The sequence below is a fragment of the Triticum aestivum genome, chromosome 1B (genome assembly GCF_018294505.1).
Source record: "Triticum aestivum cultivar Chinese Spring chromosome 1B, IWGSC CS RefSeq v2.1, whole genome shotgun sequence".
Taxonomy (NCBI): Eukaryota; Viridiplantae; Streptophyta; class Magnoliopsida; order Poales; family Poaceae; genus Triticum; species Triticum aestivum.
In genome coordinates, this window is record NC_057795.1 from 569,130,842 (window position 1) to 569,149,312 (window position 18,471).

Genomic DNA, 18,471 nt, shown 5'->3' on the forward strand with positions numbered 1-18,471 from the left:
CATCGTGTTTATATATGCAACAAGTACAAATTTTAAAAAGCGCGTGGCAATGCACGGGCAGTCTACTAGTTTGACCTTGGAGCCCGGTAGCACAAGAACGTCCGTTGCACCAGATGCGTCCTCCCCTAAATGGGCTGGCCCAGGCGCGCTATGTCTTTTTTTTTTCTCATTCGTGCGAAAAAATTTGACCATTTATTTAAAAATGTAAATCAAGCATTTGATTTTTTTAAAGACTATTTGAAAAATATTAACCAGGCATTTAAGAAAAGTTAAACGTGTATAGAAAAGTTGTTACCCATGTATATTAAAAAAAATCTTTTTATCTGAAAAATGTTAAATATGTAGAGAAAAAATGTTGACTATGCTTGTATTTTAAAAAGTGTTAATCAAGCATTTGAAAATGTTTAAATCTATATAAAAAAATGTTGACCATGTATTCAAAATTTTGTAATCTTGTATTTGAAAAATATTAAAAACGTGTATAAAAAACATTGACCATGTATTAAGAAAATGTTAAACTTTTGTTTGAAAAATGATAATCTAGCATTGGAAAAATGTTAAATCTGTATAAAAAAATGTTGACCATGATTCAATTTTGTTGATCCTTTATTTTTGAAATGACTTGTATTAGAAAAGTGTATTAGATATATACAAAAAAGTGTATAAAAACAGTAAAAACTGAGAGAGAGAAAAAAACCCGATGAAAAACGAAATAAAGAAAAATGAAGAAAAAATGGTGAAAACTGAAGAAACTAAAGAAAGAAACACCTCAGAAACGTAGAAAAATGGAAACCCGAAGAAAACCGTGGAAATTCATGAGGAAACAAAGGAAAACCTAGAAAAACAGAAAAGAAAACAGGAAAATGCAGAAAAACTGATGCCAAAATGAAAAAGGAATCATATAAACAAGAAGAACCGAAGAGAACGATAAAGAAAAAAACTGAAGAAAAGAAAAAAGAAAAGAAAAACCTGGTGAAAACAAGGAAATATATAAAGAAAATTGATGAAAAACAAAAAAAATCCATGGAGAAGCAAAGAAAACTGGTAAGAACCATGTAAAAAAATAGAAATAATGAAAAATAAATAAAAACAGAAAACCAAAAAAAGTAATGAAGAAGAAAAGAAAACAAAAAATAAAAATAAAACAAAAACAGACTGAACGAGCGAGTGAGCAGTGATATTGCGAGGGAGGAGGAAAATGGGCTGGTCCGATTCGTTCACAAGAGAAAAATTCCTTCAGGCAAGAGCAGCTATTGTCTCGCTATAAGCGAGATATAGCTCTTGCGGTCCAAGAGATGGCAGGAAACATGTGGGAATTGCAGACTCCTGGTCTTGTTGAATGGCCTTGCACGCCAATGGCTGGGGTGTTGCACATAGAGACTTTTCATTGCCATTTGTGGTGTGAATTAATTCACTCATAACTTGGGGTGTTTCACGTGGATATAGACTAGTCCTGAGTCCTGACTCCTGGAAGAGCAAGTCTGTAGTATGGACGAACCGGGGAACTCCTTGTCCAGCAAACTTTTCCGATGCAACAGCTGCCATCGATGAGCATGGTGAGGAGGGTCACACACTCATACTTCAGAAAGGGTTGTTTTGGCAACATGGTCTACATAAAATAGGTTTAAGAAATGGATATACAAGGGGACAAAAGTCCATCAGAAAAAGTTGCCTCGGCCAACCAAATGCTCTTAATAACCAGTTAACTAAGTCAAGCAACAAAAATTCCATTGCCTTTACTAATACTCACTCCGTCCCAAAATAAGTGCCTCAACTTTGTACTAACTCTACTAAGATTGAGACACTTATTTTATGACGGAAGGAGTAGTAGTATAACACTAGACTAACGGCGGTAAGAAAGGGCAAGAAGCTAAGTAAGTTGGAAATGAAAGGAAGTGAAGATTACTCTTTTTTTTTTTCTCAAACGCGCCTTCAAAAGAAACTAAAAACTAAGTAAGTTGGAAATAAAAATAGCGACTTGAATGTATTACCTTCAAAAGGCAGACCGCAGTTTGGACAAGACCTTGACGAATTGCATCTAGCTTGCTAAAAGCTCAGAAGTTTCCTCTCATGCCATAGTCTTTGTTTTTCCTGTGATGGAGCAGCAGCCGTAGGCTCAGAAGGTTGACTAGAAATTCTGTCCATCTCACCGGCCTCCCAACAGCAGCAAAATAGCCGCTCACCTTTCACTATAAAACAGGTTCCTGTCCCAGACATCAACTGTGAACGCAGACATCGTACCTGACCATGGGAGTTTATTGACCGGAATATCGGTTGAATATATACAGAGTATATCAATGACAATACCGTGCGTCTATACATAAACTGCATCTTTTTTCCCTCATAAACCACCTACCTTAGAACATCTCAAGATGGATCTTGTCATAGCCGCTGTCGCAGGTGATCTCTCGAACCGTTTCATCTCTTTCCTGATGAACAAGTACGCAGATCACGCGTGCTTGGAGGAGAAGGTGGAGAGGCTGCAACACCTCTTGCTGAGAGTTGGCATGGTCGTCGAGGAGGCAGACTCGCGGTACATCACCAACTCTTGTATGCTCATACAGCTGAAGACCCTAGCAGCAGCCATGTACCAAGGCCACCATGCGCTTGACACCATCAAGTATGGAAAACACAAAGATGTTGCTGAGGAATTGGTATGTGACGCATCCGCCTTACCTGTTTCTACTCCTTACAAACGTTCTCGCACAATCGGTACTCGTGGAACAAACAAGGTTCTCGAACCAGACTTGCAAAGTGCGCTGCAGAACCTAGAGGCTAGTGTTGCTAACATGGCGGAGTTTGTCGTGCTTTTGGGGGGATGCGAGCGCATCTCTCGTAGACCCTATGATGCATATCTTTACATCGATAACTTCATGTTTGGTCGCCATGTCGAGAGGCAGCAGATCATCAGGTTCTTGCTGGACCACAACACTCCTGGTTCTCCGGCCGTGCTTCCAATCATTGGTGACGCTGGAGTTGGGAAGAAAACTCTTGTGGTCCATGTATGCAATGATGAGAGGGTGCGTTCTCACTTTTCTATGATTTTGCACCTGAATGGAGATGAACTATTCAGAATGACAGACCATGAAAAATTGTCAGGGAGGATACTGATAGTTATTGAGTTTGTTTCATATATAGATGAAGATGACTGGACAATGTTCCATAATTTTTTTATGAACATGGACAGAGGAAGCAAGGTGATGATCGTAGGTCGATTCGTAGAGCTAGAGAAGTTTGGAACTGTTAAACCTATATCCCTGAAATGTCTGGCATTAGAAGAGTTCAGGTACCTGTTCAAGACACTCGCATTCGGAAGTGCGAACCCGACAGATTATCCTCGATTAGTCGCGATGGTGGAAGAGTTTGTCATGGTGTTGGGAGGGTCACTCATATTAGCAAATGTGCTTGCAGATGCACTGAGGAAAAATCTGGGTGCCCGTTTCTGGATGTACAGGTTGAACGCGGTCAGAGATATGGTGAAGGCGAACATTTCTTGTTTCGGCGCCCATCCACAGGTGCTTCTGAATCGAGGTCACCCAGTGCACCTAATCGGCGGCAACATTTTGACTCCTGCTGCTCCATCGCACGTTCTAGACTGTGCTATCGGTATGGCTAATGCTCCGGAAGATGGTCTACCTAGGATTATGTTTGGGGACTTAATATCAGCAGCAGGTCACCTTGTCTTACCCAAAGGAGATTTTAGGCTAATTTCATGGGAATCAAGGCTACCGCCTTATACACAATTTATTCACTTGGTGCACTCTGTTCCAAGCTGCCCCAATGATAAAACTGTAACATCCTTGTCAGGGAAGAAGCGTCCGAGTTTATTTGCCTAACTTTTATGTAATGATGTATTTGAGTAGTATTTTGTGAGACCAGTGAAGCATGCCAATTGAAGGCAGGTCATAATTTTAATTTGTCTAGACCATCAGACCGTGTTCGTCTCTCTTCAGGAAGGCTTGTTATGGCAATATATGGCCTGAATAAAATGGGTATAAGAAATGAAAATGCCAGTGCATAGAAGCCCATCAGAAAAAGGTTAGTTGAGCAAATGCCCTTAAGTACGAGCTAACCAAGTGAGAGCATATGTGCTAACCAAGCCACGCAACAAAATTCTAGGGCGTTGCTACTTGCCGGTTTCTACTCGTATCTGACCAGAAGAGAGAACGAATGCAAGGACCCAAAATTACTTGCAATTCTAATAAGATGGGGAACCGTGCGCTGACCTCGGTGGTGCGGCAGGCCAGCAAGCTCACAGCGGCAGCTCTCCGGAGAAGGTGTTTGTGGCTTCACGGTCATATCATCGAACACCATCCGGGCACAAGAGCGGAGCTGATTTCCCCCGCATCCTGCCTTACTAGAGACAAAGGAAGTGACAAACTATACAGATGGTTAATGAAAAACCGGGTGCAACAAAAAACGAATTTTTTCCAAGAGGTCTAATTTAATGAATAACTTTGTATGAAATGCAATACAAATTGGTTCTTTGGATAAAATTCCTATGAGATAAAATCCTACAAATCAAACATCGTACACACACACACACACAAAATACAGGTCATAAATACATGACTTCCTAGAAGGCTTGCATTCAATATTTTGTAACTTTCACTACAAATATATATCCAAAATTATTTATATTGATTGAATGAAAATGGCATCACTAAAACTTTCAAAAAAAAAAAACATAATATTCCATGATCAAAAGACATATGTATTGGAGACCATGTCAATATTTGAATTATCTCTTTATAAACTGAGCGAATACTTGAGATTCCAACTCTACAAAATTCCCGTCGAAATTGTCCGAATCAAAAGGCCTTACAAAGGCACCGCTGCACGCTTCCTCCCAGACAGGGGAGCACTCTGTTGCGCCGCACGTGGAGCATCATTTCCACTTGTAGCGAAATGAACAAACGAGGTGTAAGGCGGCAATCTTGATTCCCACGCAACCACATTGAAATCCCCTTGTGGTCTAACTCCAGGATCCATCACCAGATCCCCGAACCTCACCCTCGGTAGCAGTTCCCTTTCCACCGTAACTTCAGTGCGGCTGCTGCCACTGGTACAGAAAGGCATGAGGCGGAGTGGAGAATCCATGGGATGCAAGACCAAGTCAGTAACGTCTATCTGGTGGCGTCTCCGGGCGAGGAGCTTTGGGTGCTCCCCAAACAGGGATATGTTCCTCTCGACTACCCTTCTCAGCCCGCTCAGGATGCAGAGCCAGAAATGGACGCTGAGGTTCCTCCTCATGATGTCCGCAAACAGATTTGCAGTGGCGATTGACCATTCGGATTGGAATTCCCTGGCTAGCTCGTCTGCTATCCGCGCTAACCGTGGGTGCTGTGCCGGGTTCGCGCTCCCGAATGCTAGTGTCTTGAATAGGTAGCTGAACTCCTCGTATGACAGGGTTTTGAGGAAGATTGGCTCAACGGTTCCGAGTCGCTCTGTATTTTTAAGGCGGCTGATGATGATCACCTTGCTTCCAATATCCATGCTTGTTGCTACTGTTGAACAGAACTTGGCCCAATCCTCCTCGTGGACGTCTGAAACAAGCTCGACAACCACCAGTATATTTCCTGACATGAGACCACCATGTTCCGCGATTCTACCCAAGGAATCTCCATTCAGATGCAGAATCGAAGAAAAGTGTGAGCGGACCCTCTCGTCCTTGCATACATGGGCGACGAGAGTCCTCTTTCCGACCACTGGAGCGCCGATGATCGGGAGAACAGCCGGCACACCGCCAGCAGGGACGTGCTGCAGCATGAAGTTCAGGAGCTTCTGCTTCTCGGTGTGGCGTCCGAACATGATCTTGTCACTGAAAAGGTACACATCGTACGGTCGATGCAGCATACGGTCGCATCCGCCCAAGAGAACGACAAACTCCATCATGCCGGCGACGACATTCTCCAAGCTCTCCAACGTGCCTTCCAGCTCAAGAAGGTGCATGGCCCTGTTCTTTCTAGCAATACTATGAACCGTGCGAAGGCGTTTGAGAGGAGATGGTTTGAGATCCTCCCCCTCCTCCTCTCCCATAGTAGTGGTCTCTTCCAGTGAGATGTAGTTGGACGCACCTAGTGCCCAGTAGCCTCGGTACATGGCGTCCGCAAGCATGGTGAGCTGCGCTAGCATCCCGGAGTTGGTTATGTATCGCCCATCCGCCTCCTCGACAACCGTGCGAGCTCTCAGGAGCAGCTTCTGCAGCTTCTTCAGCTGCTTCTCTCCCGGCTGTGGACGCCGGCTCGAGTGGTACCTGTCGGCGAGGTAGGAGACGAATCGGCTCACGAGTTCACCTGTCACTGCAGATATGGCAAGCTCCATCTTGAGTTCCTGCAAGCGAAGAGTACTAACTAACCAGGAATCCAACAGAGCAGAGGGCAGGAGGCTGGTGGAAAATGTAGACTGCTGGTGTGTCAATATCCAGACGTTGCAAAGACTGACTTTGTATTGCCAACAGGAAAGGGACAATGCTGAAAATTATCTATCACCGGTGGCGTTGTGAACCACTCCACCTCGAGGCTCCAGCTTGTGAAAGAATGTCCTGGAAGGGTAGCTCAGCTGTTCTTTTCATGCACCATGGAAAGATGATGGCGACTTGGGTTGGGAGTCATTTGCTTTGCTCAGCAACTTTCCTTGACCATGCTCCTCTCTTTTCAGGAAGGCTTGCTGTGGCAAAAAACAGCTGAGTTGTGCCCTTCCAAGCCTGCAGTTACGGCAAGCTCCATCTTCAGTTCCTCCGATCGAAGGGTGCTAACTAACCAGGGAATCGAACAGAGGGCAGGAGGAGGCGGTGGAAATAATTGCAGGCTGGTGGTGTTTGTTGTTCTGTATGTCGATGGCCGTAGGTGCTGAAAAATATCAGTTAGGTAATGGACTACTCCTCCTCCAGCCTGTCAAGAAATAAGATTCCACAATGATCTAGAGTGGCCCTGGAAGTGCACATCAGCTGATCTTTTCATACACCATGGAAAAACCATGTTGACTTTGGAGTCCTTGCTTTGCTCAGCAAGTCAGTACAGTAGTATGGACTAAGTGGGGAACTCCTTGTCCAGCAAACTTTTTCCATGTAACAGCTGCCATCCATGAGCACAAGGAGAAGGGTCATCCTTATCTATTCTTCTTCTCTCTTCAAGAAGGCTTGTTATGGCAATATGGCCTGCATAAAATAGGTATAGGAAATATAAATACAAGGGCATAAAAGTCCATCAGAAAAGGTTTGCCTCAGCCAACCAAATGCCCTAAATTACAAGCTAACCAGGTCAGGTGACAAAAGAATTATGCCCTTTACTAATAGTAGTACACAAGTACTAGACTACTAGTGGTAACAAAGGGCAAGCTTTTTCAGATAGGGTAAACAATGTCACAGGTCCTAACTAGTAGAAGATAAAAGGAAGTGGAATTTACTCCTTTTTCCTCGACACGTCTTCAAATGAAACTAATTAAGCAAGTTGGAAATGAAGATATTGACAATTGAATGTATTACCTTAGGCAGACGGCAGTATAGAAAACCAAGTATGGCAAAGAACACCTTGACGAATTGCATCCAGCAAGCTGAAAGCTCAGGATCTTGACTTGAAAGTTTCCTCGCATATCATAGTCGTTCTTTTAACCGTGACTAGAAAGTGAACGTGAGACACTGTAGCTGACCAGGGCACCAGGCGAGTTTATTGACCGGAATATCGGTGGCATATACTCTGTAGAGTATATCAATGACTTGTACCATGCGTCTGTATAAACTGCATCTTTTTGCACTCATACGCCACCTAGCTTAGAGCATCTAAAGATGGATCTTGCCATATCTGCTATCACAGGCGATCTGGCTAATCGAATCATCTCTTTTCTGATGAGCAAGTATACGGATCACGTATGCTCGGAGGAGAAGGTGGAGAGGCTACAACAACTCTTGCTGAGAGTCGGCATGGTCGTCGAGGAGGCGGACTCGCGGTACATCGCCAACTCCTGCATGCTCATACAGCTGAAGACGCTGGTGGTACCAAGGCCACCATGTGCTTGATACCATCAAGTACAGGAAACATAAGGAATTGGTATGTGACTCATCGGCACTATCTATTTCCACTCCTAACAAACGTCCTCGCACGATCGTCAGTAGTGCATCATACAAGGTTTTCAACTCAGGGCTAATAAGAGCTCTGCAAAACCTAGAGGCTGGTGTTGCAAACATGGCGGAGTTTGTCGCCCTTTTGGGCGGATGCGAGCGCATCTCCCGTAGACCCTATGATGCATATCTTTACGTCGACAACTTCATGTTTGGTCGCCATGTCGAGAAGCAGCAGATCATCAGGTTCTTGCTGCACCACAACACCCCAGGTTCTCCGGCCGTGCTTCCAATCATTGGTGATGCTGGAGTTGGGAAGAAAACTCTTGTCGCCCATGTATGCGATGTTGATAGAGTGCGTTCTCACTTTTCTATGATTTTGCACCTGAATGGAGATGATCTTTCCAAAATGACAGACCATGAAAGACTGTCAGGGAGGATATTAGTAGTTGTTGAGTTTGTTTCAGATGTAGATGAAGATGACTGGATAACATTCTACCATTTAATTATGAAGATGGACAGAGGAAGTAAAGTGATAATGTTGGGTCGAAGCACAGGCTTGGAGAAGTTTGCAACCATCAAGCCTGTTTCTCTGAACTCCCTGGCATTCGATGAATACATGTACCTGTTCAAGACACTCGCATTCGGAAGTACGAACCCGACAGACTACCCGCGACTAGCAGCGATGGTGGAAGAGTTCACCATGGTGTTGGGAGGGTTACTCATCTCAGCAAATGTGCTCGCAGATGCACCGCGGAAAAACTTGGGTGCTCATTTCTGGCTGTACAGGTTGAAGGGTGCCAGAGACTCTGTCAATAAGAACATCTCTTGTTTTGGTGCCCGCCCGCATGTGCTTCTTAGTCGAGGCCAACCGGTACACCTAATCGGCCGCTACATTTTAACTGCTGCTGCTCCATCAGGCATTGTAAACTCTGCTATTAGTATGGCTAATGTTCCAGAGGAGCAGGGTCTACCTAGGATTATGTTTGGGGATCTAATAGCAGCAGCAGGTCACGCTGTCTTACCCAAACGAGATTTTAGGCTAATTTCATGGGAATCAAGGCTGCTGCCTTACACTTCATTTGCTCACTTGGTGCACGCTGTGCCGAGTTGCGTCCATGACAAGCCTGAAACATCCTTGTCAGGGAAGAAGCGTCCTGGTTTATTTACCTATTTTTTATGTAACAATGTATTTCAGTACTAATGTGTGAGACCTTAGGAGTTGTGCATGTGAATTGTGTCAAAAGTGTTGGAGCGTCTCTACCCCCAACATAGGGGCCGCATGTGTACATATTGATTGATGTGTGATGTACAAGATGGTTCGGTTGATAACCGCAAGAGATACAGGAGGGAGAGATAGAGATAAACAACGGATGAAGATAAATATAATCTAATCTCTATCCTAACCCAACGCACAAGTCATGGTGCAGGCTAACGACCTGACTGTTTAACACCCTCTCATAATCATAACTTTCCTACGTTAAGATTACGTTTAAACTCTTCAAATAATTTCGTGGGTAAAGCTTTTGTGAAACCATCTGCAACTTGATCTCTTGAGTGAACAAATCTGATCTCCAATTCCTTGTTGGCAACTCTTTCCCTTACAAAATGATAATCAACTTCAATATGCTTGGTTCTTACATGAAAAAAAAGATTAGCTAATAAGTATGTGGCATCAAGGTTATCACACCAGAGACATGGAGTTTGAGTACGACTTATTCCAAGTTCTCTCAACATAGACTCCACCCAAATGATTTCTGTTGTTGCATTCGCTAATGCCTTATACTCTGCCTCAGTACTTGACTGTGAAACTGTCGCATGTTTCTTTGCACACCAAGATATCAAATTTGGCCCAAAGAAAATTGCAAACCCACCAATTGACCTTCTATCATCCAAGCAACCTGCCCAGTCAGAGTCAGAGAAAGCACTGACAAGAGTAAATGATGATTTACTGAAGGTTAAGCCAACACTCAATGTATTCCGCACATATCTCAATATACGTTTGGCGGCAGTCCAGTGAGAAGTGGTTGGTGCATGAAGAAAATGGCAGACCTTATTCACAGCAAAAGAAATATCAGGCCTGGTGAGTGTCAAGTACTGAAGTGCACCTACCAAACTCCTGTATTTGGTACCATCCTCTTGATTTAGAGGTTCTCCTTCTGTAAGGGAAAGTTTCTCTGAACTAGATAGCGGCGTTGATGAAGGCTTGCAATTTTGTAATCCAGTTCTACTCAGAAGATCAACTGCATACTTTTCTTGAGATAAAAGAAGACCACCTTCTCTATTTTTCCTTACCTCAACACCAAGGAAATAATGCAAGTCTCCTAAGTCCTTAAGAGCAAACTCTGACTTCAAATCTTTTAACAGGGCAATCACTGCTTCCTTGGATGAACTTCTAACAATAATATCATCAACGTATATGAGCATAAATATGGAGGTATTGAGTTTATTGTAAATGAACAGTGATGTGTCAGACTTGGATGCAACAAAACCAAGAGTTTGCAATTTTCAGCTCAAACGAGAGTACCATGCTCTGGGAGCTTGCTTCAGTCCATAGAGACACTTGTCGAGCCTGCATACATGGAATGGTTTTTCTTTGTCCTCAAACCCAAGAGGTTGCTTCATATACACCTCTTCTTCCAGAACACCATGAAGGAATGCATTCTGCACATCTAGCTGTCGAAGACTCCATCCTCTGGATACATCAATAGAAGGCACAAGACGAATAGTTGCAGCCTTAACTACAGGACTGAAAGTATCATCATAGTCTATACCATATCTCTGCTTAAAACCTTTAGCAACAAGTCTAGCTTTATAACGATCTACAGTACCATCTGACTTTTGCTTTATTCTGAACACCCATTTGCAGTCAATTAAATTTTTACCTCGAGATGATGGTACTAGATGCCAAGTTCTATTTTTCTGAAGTGCTTGAAATTCTTCTTCCATAGCTTGCCTCCACCTTGGATCTGTAGTTGCTTCTTGGAACGTACCAGGTTCTCCTGTTGAACAAGCCAATCCAAATTTAACTTTATAATTTACAGGTTGAATTACCCCTGTTGCAAGCCTAGTACATGGTGGAGTAGGAAGCTGCTGATCTTCTGCGTTAGACCCGGGAACAGAGGATCCAGCCGACTGCTCCTGTACCGAAACAGATCCCGAAGAAGCAGCAGGGGATTCTGCGTGATCTTTTGTGGCTGGTTCTGTAGTTGAGGCAGTACGAGGCGACGCATATGATCCTGGCGACACGGTCAGATCGTTGTGGAGACCCGCTCCCGCGGCCATTTGACGAGAAGGGGCCCGCCTGACATAGACCGAGCCAAACCGAGCGGTCGGCTCGTCCCCCGCGTGCTCAGATGGACGCGTGTCGGCAGGTGTATGGCAAGCCGCCTCTGGACAAGGAGAATCGCCCCTGTCGCACACTGATCGAGGCGGCGATCTCGAGGCTGATTCAGGCAAAAACATGTCACGAGCCGGGGAACACATAAAATCTGGACCGTTTTGACTGATTCTTGCACCGTTGTGCATCCGATTTTCTCCTGTTGCTCCTGGAGTTGTTCCTGCAGTACCGCAAGCTTCATTTGCATGGTGAGAAAGATTAGTCACGTGATCAGTACAATTGTCATCCTCTTGAGAAATCCCGGTCAAATGAGGAGGAAGAAGGAGAATGTCCTTCTTTAGAAGGGCTCCGGCGTTAGGATGTAGGTGAGCAAAAGGGAAGATAGTTTCATCAAAAACAACGTCTCGAGAGATGTAGACCCGACCGGTTGGAATATCCAAACACTTGACCCCTTTGTGTTGAGCACTATAGCCTAGAAACACACATCGTTTCGAATGAAACATAAGCTTTCGTGAGTTGTAAGGATGAAGGTTAGGCCCACAAGCACAACCAAACACACGAAGTGATTGATAATTTGGTCTAGTGTTAAGAAGCCTATGCATGGGTGTGTCATTGTTGATAACACAACTAGGAAGCATGTTTATAAGATGAACGGCAGTGAGAAAGGCCTCATCCCAAAACTTGAGGGGCATGGAGGCACCAGCGAGAAGAGCAAGCCCTACCTGACAATATGACTATGCTTTCGTTCGGCTGACCCGTTCTGTTGGTGTGCATGCGGGCATGAAACATGATGAGAAATGCCTAAAGTTTGGAAAAATGATTTTAATTTCTCATATTCACCACCTCAATCGGATTGGATAGCGAGGATTTTGCTATCAAACTGACGTTCAACAAGTGCTTGAAAATGATGAAAAACTTGGAAAATGTCAAAACATTTTTAAGAAGGTAAATCAAAGTGAATTTGCTATAGTCATCAATGAAGCTAACATAGTATGTATGCCTACCAACAGAGGGGGGTGCTGGTCCCCATACAACAGAAAAAATAAGTTGCAACGGCTTGGTAGATATACTAGTAGAAACAGGATATGGTAATTGATGAGACTTTGCTCTTTGACAGGAATCACATATAGTTTCAAGACTAAGCTCACCAACACATGGGAGCTGATTATTTCTAAGCACTTGTTGAACAATAAGAAAAGATGGATGTCTTAAACGAGCATGCCACCGCTCCGAGGAAAGTTTGATGACGCCACAAACTTGTTTATTGAATCTTCTAAATTTGGGAATCAACGGATAGAGCCCATGCACACATCTACCTCGATAGAGAATGTTCCTCGTGACCTGACCTTGAATCAAAAAGAAATATGGGTGAAATTCTAGAAAAACTTTGTTATCAATGGATATGCGATGAACGGAAAGAAGATTTTTCGAAGTGTTTGGTGTAAGACATTTCTAAGATGAATATCACGATGAGGAGTTTGAACAATTGCATGACCAACATGATTAATCTTCATACCTTCACCATTGACATTGTGAACTTGGTCATGGCCATGATATTTCTCGTGCATCGTCACCTTCTCAAGCTCGTTGGTGATGTGGTTGGTGGCGCCAGAGTCAACATACCAATTCATGTCAACTCCATATGAGGTGTCTGCAGCTGCTGCAACCTTTTTTCTTTGAGAATTGTTTTCGGCGTAACGCCAATCACAATCCTTTGCAATATGATTAGTTTTTTTTACAGATTTGGCACTTATTCTCATACTCTTCATAACCTTGAAAGGGGTGGCCTCTATTATTGTAGTAGTAGGGACGACGCTGATGGTTGTTGCCACCGGCGTTCTGGTAGTGGCCACCGCCACCGCCACCACCACCATCGTTCTGGTAGCTGCCGCCATGCTGGTAGCCGCCGCCGTCGGCTTGCTGGTATTGGCTGCCGCCGCCACCGCCACCGTTCTGATAGTAGCCGCCGCTACCACCATTGCCACCGCCGCCGCCACGGTAGCCCCCACTACTGCGTCCCTTCATGGAGTTCCTGTAGTTCTTGGCAGGGCCACCGCGACCTTGTGAGGCGACGTTAGCAGAAGATATGAAGGCTCCAGCCCCTGTACCATTGAACATCTCAAGGCGCTGAGCAAAATTGGAGACCATGCCAAAGAGTTCGTCCACGGTGAGGGGTTCAGTGCGTACATCAAGAGCCGAGATCAGTGGTTGATAGTCCATGTCAAGTGCGCCGGTGATGAAGGAGATGAGCTCGTCTTCGGTGATGCGTTTGCCGGTCGCGGCCAGCTCGTCTGACAGAGATCTCATCTGTCCAAAGAAAGCCGCAGCACTCTGGGAGCCTTTCTGGGCGTTGGAGAGTGCTTGGCGATAGTTGTTGATACGGGAACGAGATGGCATGGGATGTTTCAAGTGAAGCTACCTGAACTAGTACTTCTTTGGATAGATTTCAAAGGAGGTAGGCCGCAATCAGCTGATCCTGGATCAGCCATGGGTTATAGGTAGGATTGGAGGCAATCTGGTCTTTCCCTTCAGAGGTTTTGGTGGTGATGGTTTAGGATGGTCCAGGGATAGATTGATTGATGTACCCATATAGTCCCGCCCCCATGATCTGGGAACGAGCTTGGGCTCGCCATGGAACATAGTTGGTTCAAGAGAGAGAGGCTCAGAGGTATTGTTGTTGAGGCCGGTGGAGATGGCTGGGCTGGAGGTGGACATGGTGGTGGTAGATGGGTTTTGCGGGTGTAGCAGCGAGGAAGGAGATGGCTAGACATAGGGGAAGAAGATGGCTCTGATACCATGTCAAAAGTGTTGAAGCGTCTCTACCCCCAACATAGGGGCCGCAGGTGTATATATTGATTGATGTGTGATGTACAAGATGATTCGGTTGATAACCGCAAGAGATACAAGGAGAGATAGAGATAAACAACATATGAAGATAAATAGAATCTAATCTCTATCCTAACCCAACGCACAAGTCATGGTGCAAGCTAACGACCTGACTGTTTAACAACTTGAAAGGCGGGTCATACATATGTAGAACATCAGACAATGTTCTTCTCTTTTAAGGAAGGCTTGCGGTGGCAGCCTGCATAAAATGGGTATAAGAAGTGAAAATTTCAGTGCGTAGAAGTCCATCAGGAAAAAGGTTTGTTCAGCCAACCAAACGCTCTTAATTACCAGCTAACCAAGTGAGAGCATATGTGCTAACCAAGTCACGCAACAAAATTCTAGGGCGTTGCTACTTGCCAGTTTCTAGTCGTATCTGACCAGAAGAGAGAACGAATGCAAGGACCTAAAATTACTTGCAGTTCTAATAAGATGGGGAACCGTGTGCTGCCCTCGGTGGTGCGGCAGGCCAGCAAGCTCACAGCTTCAGCTCTCCGGAGAAGGTGTTGGTGGCTTCACGAGCATATCATCGAACACCATCCGGGCACAAGACCGGAGCTGATTTCCGCCGCATCCTGCCTTACTGGAGACAGAGGAAGTGACAAACTATACAGATGGTTAATGAAAAACCGGGTGCAGCAAAAAACGAATTTGTTCCAAGAGGTCTAATCTAATGAAAAACTTTGTATGAAATGCAATACAAATTGGTTCTTCGGATAAAATTCCTATGAGATAAAATCCTACAAATCAAACATTGTACACACACACACACACACACACACACAATACAGGTCATAAATACATGACTTCCTAGAAGGCTCGCATTCAATATTTTCTAACTTCCACTACAAATACATATCCAAAATTAATTATATTGATTGAATGAAAATGGTATCATTAAAAGTTTCAGAAAAGTAAAAAATATAACATTCCATGATCAAAAGATATGTATTGGAGACCATGCCAATATTTAAGTTATCTCTTTACAAACTGCGCGAATAGTTGAGATTCCAACTATACAAAATCCCCGTAGAAATTGCCGAATCAAAAGGCCTTACAAATGCGCCGCTGCACGCTTCCTCCCAGACAGGGGAGTGCTCTGTTCCGCCGCACCTGGAGCACCATTTCCACTTGTAGCAAAATGAACAAATGAGGTGTAAGGCGGCAACCTTGATTCCCACACAACCACATTGAAATCTCCTTGTGGCCGAACTCCAGGATCCATCATCAGATCCCCAAACCTCACCCTCGGTAGCAATTCCCTTTCCACCGTAACTTCAGTACGGCTGCTGCCACTGGTACAGGAATACACGACCCGGAGTGGAGAATCCATGGGATGCAAGACCAAGTCAGTGACGTCTATCTGGTGGCGTCTCCGGGCGAGGAGCTTCGGGTGCTCCCCAAACAGGGATAAGTTCCTCTCGACTACCCTTCTCAGCCCGCTCAAAATGCGGAGCCAGAAATGGACGCTGAGGTTGCTCCTCATGATGTCCGCAAACAGATTTGCAGTGGCAATTGACCATTCGGATTGGAAATCCCTGGCCAGCTCGTCTGCTATCCGCGCTAACCGTGGGTGCTGTGCCGGGTTCGCGCTCCCAAATGCTAGTGTCTTGAATAGGTAGCTGAACTCCTCGTATGGCAGGGTTTTGAGGAAGATTGGCTCAACGGTTCCGAGTCGCTCTGAATTTTTAAGGCGGCTGATGATGATCACCTTGCTTTCATTATCCATGCTTGTTGCTACTGTTGAACAGAACTTGGCCCAATCCTCCTCATGGACGTCTGAAACAAGCTCGACAACCACCAGTATATTTCCTGGCATGAGACCACCATGTTCTGCGATTCTACCCAAGGAATCTCCATTCAGATGCAGAATCGAAGAGAAGTGTGAGCGGACCCTCTCGTCCTTGCATACATGGGCGACCAGAGTCCTCTTTCCGACAACTGGAGCGCCAATGATCGGGAGAACAGCCGGCACACCGCCAGGAGGGCCGTGCTGCAGCATGAAGTTCAGGAGCTTCTGCTTCTCGGTGTGGCGTCCAAACATGATCTTGTCACTGAAAAGGTATGCATCGTACGGTCGACGCAGCATACGGTCGCATCCGCCCAAGAGAACGACAAACTCCATCATGCCGGCGACGACATCCTCCAAGCTCTCCAACGTGCCTTGCAGCTCAACAAGGTGCATGGCCCTGTTCTTTCTAGCAATACTATTAACCGTGCGAAGGCGTTTGAGAGGAGATGGTTTGAGATCCTCCCCCTCCTCCTCCCCCATAGTAGTGGTCTCTTCCAGTGAGATGTAGTTGGACGCACCTAGTGCCCAGTAGCCTCGGTACATGGCGTCCGCAAGCATGGTGAGCTGCGCCAGCATCCCGGAGTTGGTTATGTATCGCCCATCCGCCTCCTCGACAACCGTGTGAGCTCTCAGGAGCAGCTGCTGCAGCTTCTTCAGCTGCTTCTCTCCCGACTGTGGACGCCGGCTCGAGTGGTACCTGTCGGCGAGGTAGGAGACGAATCGGCTCACGAGTTCACCTGTCACTGCAGATATGGCAAGCTCCATCTTGAGTTCCTGCAAGCGAAGAGTACTAACTAACCAGGAATCCAACAGAGCAGAGGGCAGGAGGCTGGTGGAAACTTATCCATCACCGGTTGCGTTGTGAACTACTCCACCTCCAGGCTCTAGCCTGTGAAAGAATGCCCTGGAAGGGCAGCTCAGCTGTTCTTTTCATGCACCATGGAAAGATGATGGCGACTTGGGAGTCATTTGCTTTGCTCAGCAACTTTCCTTGACCATGCTCCTCTCTTTTCAGGAAGGCTTGTTGTGGCAAAAAACAGCTGAGGTGTTGCTTCTCTTTTCCAAGCCTGCAGCTACGGCAAGCTCCATCTTCAGTTCCTCCGACCGAAGGGTGCTAATTAAGCAGGGAATCGAACAGAGGGCAGGAGGAGGCGGTGGAAATAATTGCAGGCTGGTGGTGTTTGTTGTTCTGTATGTCGATGGCCGTAGGTGCTGAAAAATATCAGTTAGGTAATGGACTACTCCTCCTCCAGCCTGTCAAGAAATAAGATTCCACAATGATCTAGAGTGGCCCTGGAAGTGCACATCAGCTGATCTTTTCATACACCATGGAAAAATCATGTTGACTTTGGAGTCCTTGCTTTGCTCAGCAAGTCAGTATGGCAATATGGCTAAGGGTCATCCTTATCTATTCTTGTTCTCTCTTCAAGAAGGCTTGTTATGGCAATACCGAAAAAGGCTTTCGCCCCGCTTTATATTATAAAGCACATGCCCAAGCCAACAATCCACAAAGGTTCACCCACACGCAGACACACACACACCAAGTTCACACACGGACATGATCCACAAGGGTTAATGCTGAGGGCACAGCTCAACAAGCCCTAGAACAGAAAAGTTATGGCAATATGGCCTGCATAAAATAGGTACAGGAAATATAAATACAAGGGCATAAAAGTCCATCAGAAAAGGTTTGCCTCAGCCAACCAAATGCCCTAAATTACAAGCTAACCAGGTCAGGTGACAAAAGAATTATGCCCTTTACTAATAGTAGTACACAAGTACTAGACTACTAGTGGTAACAAAGGGCAAGCTTTTTCAGATAGGGTAAACAATGTCACAGGTCCTAACTAGTAGAAGATAAAAGGAAGTGGAATTTACTCCTTTTTCCTCGACACGTCTTCAAATGAAACTAATTAAGCAAGTTGGAAATGAAGATATTGACAATTGAATGTATTACCTTAGGCAGACGGCAGTCTAGAAAACCAAGTATGGCAAAGAATACCTTGACAAACTGCATCTTGACTAGAAAGTTTCCTCGCATGTCATAGTCGTTCTTTGAACTGTGATGCAGCATCTGCCGTAGGCTCAGGAGGTTGACTAGAAAGTGAACGTGAGATACTGTAGCTGACCAGGGCACCAGGCGAGTTTATTGACCGGAATATCGGTGGCATATATCGATGACTTTGTATCATACGTCTTTATAAACTGCATCTTTTTGCACTCATACACCACCTAGCTTTAGAAATCTAAAGATGGATCTTGTCATATCAGCTTTCACAGGGGATCTAGCTAATCGAATCATCTCTTTTCTGATGAGCAAGTATATGGATCACGTATGCTCGGAGGATAAGGATCTTGACTTGAAAGTTTCCTCGCATATCATAGTCGTTCTTT

General features: G+C 45.0%; 1 protein-coding gene and 1 pseudogene across 1 annotated transcript; both read left to right on the forward strand.

Annotated features, from left to right (window-relative positions):
• The first annotated feature begins 1,798 nt into the window (after nt 1–1,798).
• On the forward strand, nt 1,799–4,331 carry LOC123138970 (disease resistance protein RGA2-like). The gene has a single exon (XM_044558814.1). It carries the CDS (start codon nt 2,373–2,375, stop codon nt 3,834–3,836), a length of 1,464 nt encoding a protein of 487 aa, XP_044414749.1. The 5' UTR covers nt 1,799–2,372; the 3' UTR covers nt 3,837–4,331.
• A 2,942-nt stretch (nt 4,332–7,273) lies between these two features.
• LOC123138981 (putative disease resistance protein RGA4) lies at nt 7,274–9,280 on the forward strand (annotated as a pseudogene).
• The last annotated feature ends 9,191 nt before the right edge of the window (nt 9,281–18,471 follow it).

Bases quoted from the DNA above. Each gene is read 5' to 3' on its own strand.
- LOC123138970 (XM_044558814.1), top strand. From the start codon at position 2,373: ATGGATCTTGTCATAGCCGCTGTCGCAGGTGATCTCTCGAACCGTTTC.